Source organism: Vombatus ursinus, unplaced genomic scaffold (genome assembly GCF_900497805.2).
Source record: "Vombatus ursinus unplaced genomic scaffold, bare-nosed wombat genome assembly UNPS02014884.1, whole genome shotgun sequence".
Lineage (NCBI taxonomy): Eukaryota > Metazoa > Chordata > Mammalia > Diprotodontia > Vombatidae > Vombatus > Vombatus ursinus.
Window position 1 is genome coordinate 2,664,409 of NW_020954662.1, and position 6,322 is coordinate 2,670,730.

The following is a 6,322-nucleotide window of genomic DNA, read 5'->3' on the forward strand; positions in this document are numbered from 1 at the left end:
TTTTTTTTTTTCTTTTTGGTGAGGCAATCGGAGTTAAGTGACTTGCTCAGGGTCACACAGCTAATAAGTGTCAAGTGTCTGAGGCTGAATTTGAACTCAGGCCTGAGCTCTATCCACTGTGCCACTGAGCTGCCCCTGAAGCAATATTCTTACAACTAAATGAGCTATTCAGAGCAGGTACCCTCACTCCTGCCTTATGGGAGATGAACTGTTACCTAATTTCATGTCTCTGGCAAATTTCAGTGCTGGAAACTGAACCCTGGTCTCCCAAATTTCTCTCTACGTATTCTTCCCACAAATAGCCTTTAAAAGAACACCTTAGAGACTAGGCTTCCAAGACCATCAACGAAGAGTTTGATGACCTACCAGCAGGCCTTTGCATTCCAGGGGCAGCTTGGGAAAAAGAAGTCTTTTTTTTTTTTTTAAGGCACTTGGGGTTAAGTGACTTGCCCAGGGTCACACAGCTAGTAAGTGTTGAGTGTTTGGTCTGAGACCGGATTTGAACTCAGGTCCTCCTGATTTCAGGGCCGGTGCTCTATCCACTGTGCCACCAAGCTGCCCCCAGAAAAAGAAATCTTAGGTGAGGGGCATTTAACCTGTTGGGTGTCATAGACTCCTCCAGCAGTCTGGTGAAGCCTACAGAACCCCTCACAAAGCAATGGTCTTAAATGCAGAAAATAAAACATACAAGATTACAAAGGAAATCAATTATAATGAAATTTAGTTGTCGAATTTTTTTTAAACAAGTTGATGAACCTCAGGATAGGAACCCCTGTTCTAGGTCCTGAAGGACTTACAGCTTCACGTTTTAGGCCTCATAGGGATAGAGAGGACGTCATGCTGACAGCAGCTGGGACTTGACGTCAGGAGCCCTGGGTTGGAATACCAGCTCTGTTACTGACTATCTGTGAATCTAGGTAACTCACTTCACCCACGTCAGTCTCAGCTCTCTCCTCTGTGAAGTGAGAGGGTTGGACCAGATGGTCTGAGGTTTATCCTGTCTATGACAGTCTATATTCTGGAGCTCCTCCTAGAGCTGACACTGCCTCTTAACCCTAACATTCTTTGTTTTAAGGACCCTCCCAGCTCTGACATCCTGTGTTCTAAAGCCCCTGCCAAGGGGAGAGGGGAGCAAGGGAGGGACAGAATTTGGAATTCAAAACTTTAAAAAAATGATTAAAAATTGTTTTAACATGTAATTGAGGAAAAAATAAAATATATGTAAAACTTTTTTAAAAGTTTGTTTTAACTTTCAAAAAAATAATAAATAAAGCCCCTCTCAGCTCTGACAGTCTGTATTCTAAGGCCCTTCCAGTTCGGACATTTCTTGTTCTAAGGGCCCTCCCACCCCTGACATTCAGTGTTCTAAGGACCCTCCCAGCTCTGATAGTCTGTGTTCTAAGGGCCCTTCCAGCTTGGACAGTCTGTGTTCTAAGGACCCTCCCAGCTCTGACATTTTATGTTCTAAGGACCCTCCCAGTTCTGACATTCTAGGTTCTAAGATCCCCCCAATCTGACATTCTGTGTTCTAAGGGCCCTCCCAGCTGTGACATTCTGTGCTCTCAGGGCCCTCCCAGCTCTGACATCCTGTGTTCTAAGGCCCTCCCAGCTCTGACATTCTGTGTTCTAAGATCCTTCCCAGTTCTGCCATTCTCTATTCTCAGGTAACATGCAACACATTCTAACATGAAAATAATAACAGCACCTGCCTGCTTGGGTTACTGTGATGCTCTGAGATATTTGTAAAGCCCTAAGCTCAGTGCCTGGCACACAACATGCACTTATTAAACGCTTGGTATCACCATCATCATCATTATTATGAAGGTCCCTTCAAGCTCCACCAGTCTCTGAATTGAGATTGGATGAATGAACTGGACGTGGTTTTTCAAAACAAACTGAAGAAGCCTCAGGTTGTGGGCAGAGAAGATCCAGGACCAGGGGAGCCCTCCCAAGCCAGCCCTTTGCTGCATTCCCAAAACAATTGCAGTGGACCATACCGTGCTTTTGAGAGTCCAGATTCTCGCAGGGCACGTCATCATAAATCACATCTTCTTCCAGGATGGGGAAGGTGAAACGGTCAACTGGAGGGTGGAGAGAGAGGGAGGGAAGGGGAGAGAGACAGAGAGGGAGAAAGGAACGTCAACATGGGACCGACTCTGGCTCGCTGCTGGGGAGGGGCCCTTCAGGCTGACATTAGGGCTGTACCAGCTGCCAGCTCCCACCTTGCTGGGAGCTCAGGCACCAGGCTGGAAGCCTCAGCTGCATCCTGAATCTCCCTTCCGATACCCTGACGTTGGAATCATCAGTAAGCCCTGAAGGCTTCAGGAGAAGAGAGGGGGAAAGGAGGGGATGAGAGAGACTGAGAGAGAGAGGGCTCACCCTAATGGCTATTAGCTAAATCAACTCTCCTCTCACCACCCTCCTCCACCATCTCCTCTGCATTCAGGCATCAGCTACCAAGGTCTTCTCCTTGCCCCACCCACCTTCCTTCCTGCAATCTATGAGCCACAACCAGCCCAGCCAGACAACCCACAGAGCCTCAGAGCCCCTGGTAGAGAGGGTCTCCCAAGAGGCCCAGCAAAGAGGCCCCAGACAGCCCCAGGCCATCCTTCCCAGCGATGAGTGCCACTTAAGTATGAATGGCTAATGCTGCTTCCAGGAGGAGACCCAGGCAGAGCCAGCCCCGCCTCCCAGGGTAACACTGCAGAGGAGGGCTTTTCTCTCCCCAACTCCAAGGTAAGTTGAGCTTCCTTAGCACACTGGGACAACAAAGTCCAACTCGTCATTTAACCAGACTTAGATGGTGCAGGATGAAATCCCTAAATTCATCATCCCCCTGAGGTGCCCAATCCCCAGCTCTCCCATCAATGGGGGGATGGTCCATTCTGTCTCTGCCAAGGGATAAGATTCAGAAAAATGTAGGGAACTAGCTGTGCCCCCACACCCTATGTCATCACCCCTCAGTCTATAGTTCTCTAGTTCTATAATTCTATGGCATGACAGCCAATGGTCCTTTAGCCTTTAGACTCAATATTCTTATGGCCCTAAGGCCCTAGAGTCCAATGGTGATACGGCCCTAAGGTTCTAGGGCCCAATGGTGATATGACCCTTCCTCTCTCATTAGGGATGACCCTCTGACAACTTTTACAGGCACCTTTCTTTATCATACAGATTCCTGTCCCCACAGCTAGAATCCTAGCTCAGAGATAAAAGATGGCAGCCCCATTCTCTTTCAAGACAAAGCCTCTCATCCATTTGAATCTCCCCCACCCTCCAATTCCAAGGATGCCCTACCTCGGCGAGAGCTCTTCCGCTTCCAGCTGGACCGCCGAATCCCGGCTCCCACGGCTTCCCCATTGCTCACCACAGCCAGGATCCTGCAGGGGGAGAGATGCCACAAGACTGGAGGGGGCAGAAAACAGCCTGAGCCAGGGAACCAGGACCTCAAGGGCACAATCCTGGCAGAATAGGCAGGGGTCAACCCGCCCATCAGTACCAGGCCACCATCAAACAAGGGATAGAAATCAGGGGACCAGGCTCCAGCCCAACATTGCCATCGAGTAACCTTGAGTAAACTTCACTTTCTAGGGCCTCAGTTTCTTCATTTGAAAATGGGGATAATACTGCCAGCCTGACTCATGGAGTGGTAAGTTTCATATAACAATACATAGGAAAGTGCTTTGGAAAGTACAAAGTGAACAGGCACAGAAGGCCTTGTTATCCTCCCTAGCTGTAAATGTAGATCAATTCAATACTCGCCATCCATCCATCCATTCATTTATTCATTCAACAAATAATTATTTTGCACCTACATTTTGCAATGTGTCAACATGTAGGATTGTGAATTAGAAAAGGTCATTGGATGATTGGCCTGCACCAGCAGAGAGGGGCACCCACACTTAGTGAGAACACACATTCACTAAAATATCAAAAAGGCCTTTGTATAATTCACTAGAAGAGATACACTGGAAAAGTTAGGCGTGGTTCCTAACTCCAAGGAGCATATAAAGGAAATGAATGAACTAGTATTTATTAGGTAGGCTTGGAGTCTGAAAGACTCCAATTCAAATCCTGCCTCAGATACTTAGTAGTTGTGTGACCTCCCCTCCCACCCCCAGCCTGGTCAAATTACCACTATCTGACTCAGTTTCCTCCATAAACACAGATAATAATAGTACCTACTTCCAATGAGATAGTAATTGAGCTATTATGAGATGTTAATTATGACATTATTAATTACAATACTTGTTACTATTATGAGATAATCATAGGAAAGCACTTTGCAAACTGAAACAGCCAGTTACTAGCTACTAATGTGTTAGGCAGTGAGGTTTCAGAGACAAAAGAGAAACCGTCCTCAAAGACGTTGTATTCACTTAGGAGGAGATAGTGCATAGAGGGGAGAGGGGCTGAGGAAGACAGTTTGGGTCCAAGGAGGTGCAGGGATGGGGTGTGGAATTATTGGGCAGCACGGTCATACCCTTTCCCAGTAGCAATGGGAGCTTGAAGCCTTTTCCTGGTTCCTCTCCCCAACCCCAGAGATTAGAAGCCTCTCCTCAAAAAAAAAAAAAAATTCCCTTCTATTTATTTTGCATATATTTTACATAGACTGATATATGTACATGATAGTATGTAAGATCCTTGAGGGTAGGGACTGTCATTTTTTTGCTTTTTGCATCCTCAGTGCCTAGCATATTGTTTAGTTATTTTTTGATTGTGTCCAATTCTCTGTGACCCCATTTGGGGCTTTCTTGGCAAAGATACTGGAGTGGTTTGCCATTTCCTTCTTTTTTACAGATGAAGAAACTGAGGCAAACAAGGTAAAGTGACTTTGCCCAAAGTTACATGGCTAGTAAGTGTCTGAGGTTGGATTTGAACTCAGGTCTTCCTGACTCCAAGCCTGGTGCTCTATTCACTGTGTCACCTAGTTGCCCTGCCTAGCACAGAGTAGATCCTATAATAAATGACATAATAATAAATGATAGTTGAATGATGGTTCGACAGATCAATTACTGTTCCCTGAGCAAGATCAAATGATGGAAAGCAGAGGTCAAGGGTGGTAGGAAAACCGTGGGAGGCTGGATATGCCCATGCTGGCTGGATGGGCGACAAAGCGTGGTCTTGGGTAAGAGAGACACAGAAGCACAGTCTTGGGTGGGTGGGATGTCCCGAGGCAGGCAAGCTTTCTCTCACTCACCCATCAGTCAGGAGAGCTTAGCACATGATCAAATAAAATAATAAATAGTCTATAAAGTAAGAAGACCTAATTCATTGAGGGAAGAGCTAGGAGTCAGGAAATCTAGGTTGCAATCCTTCCTCTCTCCTCCGGGCTGTATGACCTTGGCCAAATGACAGCCCTCAGAGCCTGTGGAAAATCTCAAGAACCTGTCTTCTAAAGCATACAGAGTTCTGGGTGCAATTGATTGGCTTTCTGAAAGACTTCCCACAGGCCCAGAAGCTGAGCTTCCCCCCTAACAAAAATCACAAATCCCATCATATTCACTCGCATGTCATCTCAAATAATCTAAGAATAATAAATCACATTTTTACAGCACTTAGAAGATTTACCAATCCCCCTGATGGAGCACTAATGATGGACCCCTAAAAGGCCCCGGACTTTCCCACGTGGTCCAAGTCCCTGGCATTCATCTGGGGCACCCAGCCCTTTCCACTTAATCCTTCCAACTACCCTTTTGTTGTGGCCCTCACTGTCTGCACCTGGCCCCACCCTAGACTACCACTACCTCCCAGTCACTCCAGACTACTTGGCCACTCCCAGATCACATCGAGATCTTCCCACAGTCTTTCTGTATACAAGATCCATCTTGCCTCCATTAAATTGCTCAGATTCTTAAAATCTGGCCAATAGCACAAACTCACTAGGAATCTCACCTACTCCAACGGTGTTTTAATAAACCTTGTCTCTTACTGAAAGAAGGCTTGAGTCGAATTCTTTCCAGGCATGACTCATGTCATTTGCACTTGAATTTCAGGATTCCCAGCATCCCTAGACCACAACATGCCTTTCTAAAAAGAACCCAATGAGGCAGTTTAAACAAATATTATTGTCCCCATTTTGTAACAAAAATAATAATAGTAATAACTCCTATTTCTATAATGCTTCATAGTTTGTAAAGTACTTTGTTCATAAGAATCCCCTGAAGTACGTTCATTTTACAGATTAAAAAACTGAGGCTCAGAGGGGTTAAATGACTTTCGGTCACTTCCTCTCTCTGGGCCTGCTTCTTCTTTCAGTGAAATAAGGTGACCTCTGGCAATCCTCTGTCCTTGACTTGCCCACAGGCATGCGGCCACACCAAGC

The 6,322-nt window shown here is 46.1% G+C and overlaps 1 protein-coding gene across 1 annotated transcript in view; it reads right to left on the reverse strand.

The window, feature by feature from the left end:
* Positions 1-6,322, reverse strand: part of LOC114028490 (rho guanine nucleotide exchange factor 10-like protein) — a 98,723-nt gene that overhangs the window by 2,734 nt on the left and 89,667 nt on the right. The window contains exons 5-6 of the mRNA XM_027842748.1: positions 3,295-3,377; positions 1,998-2,081 (exon numbers count right to left, since the gene is read on the reverse strand). Coding sequence (XP_027698549.1) covers positions 1,998-2,081; positions 3,295-3,377 — 167 coding nt within the window. The remainder of the gene's footprint in view (positions 1-1,997; positions 2,082-3,294; positions 3,378-6,322) is intronic.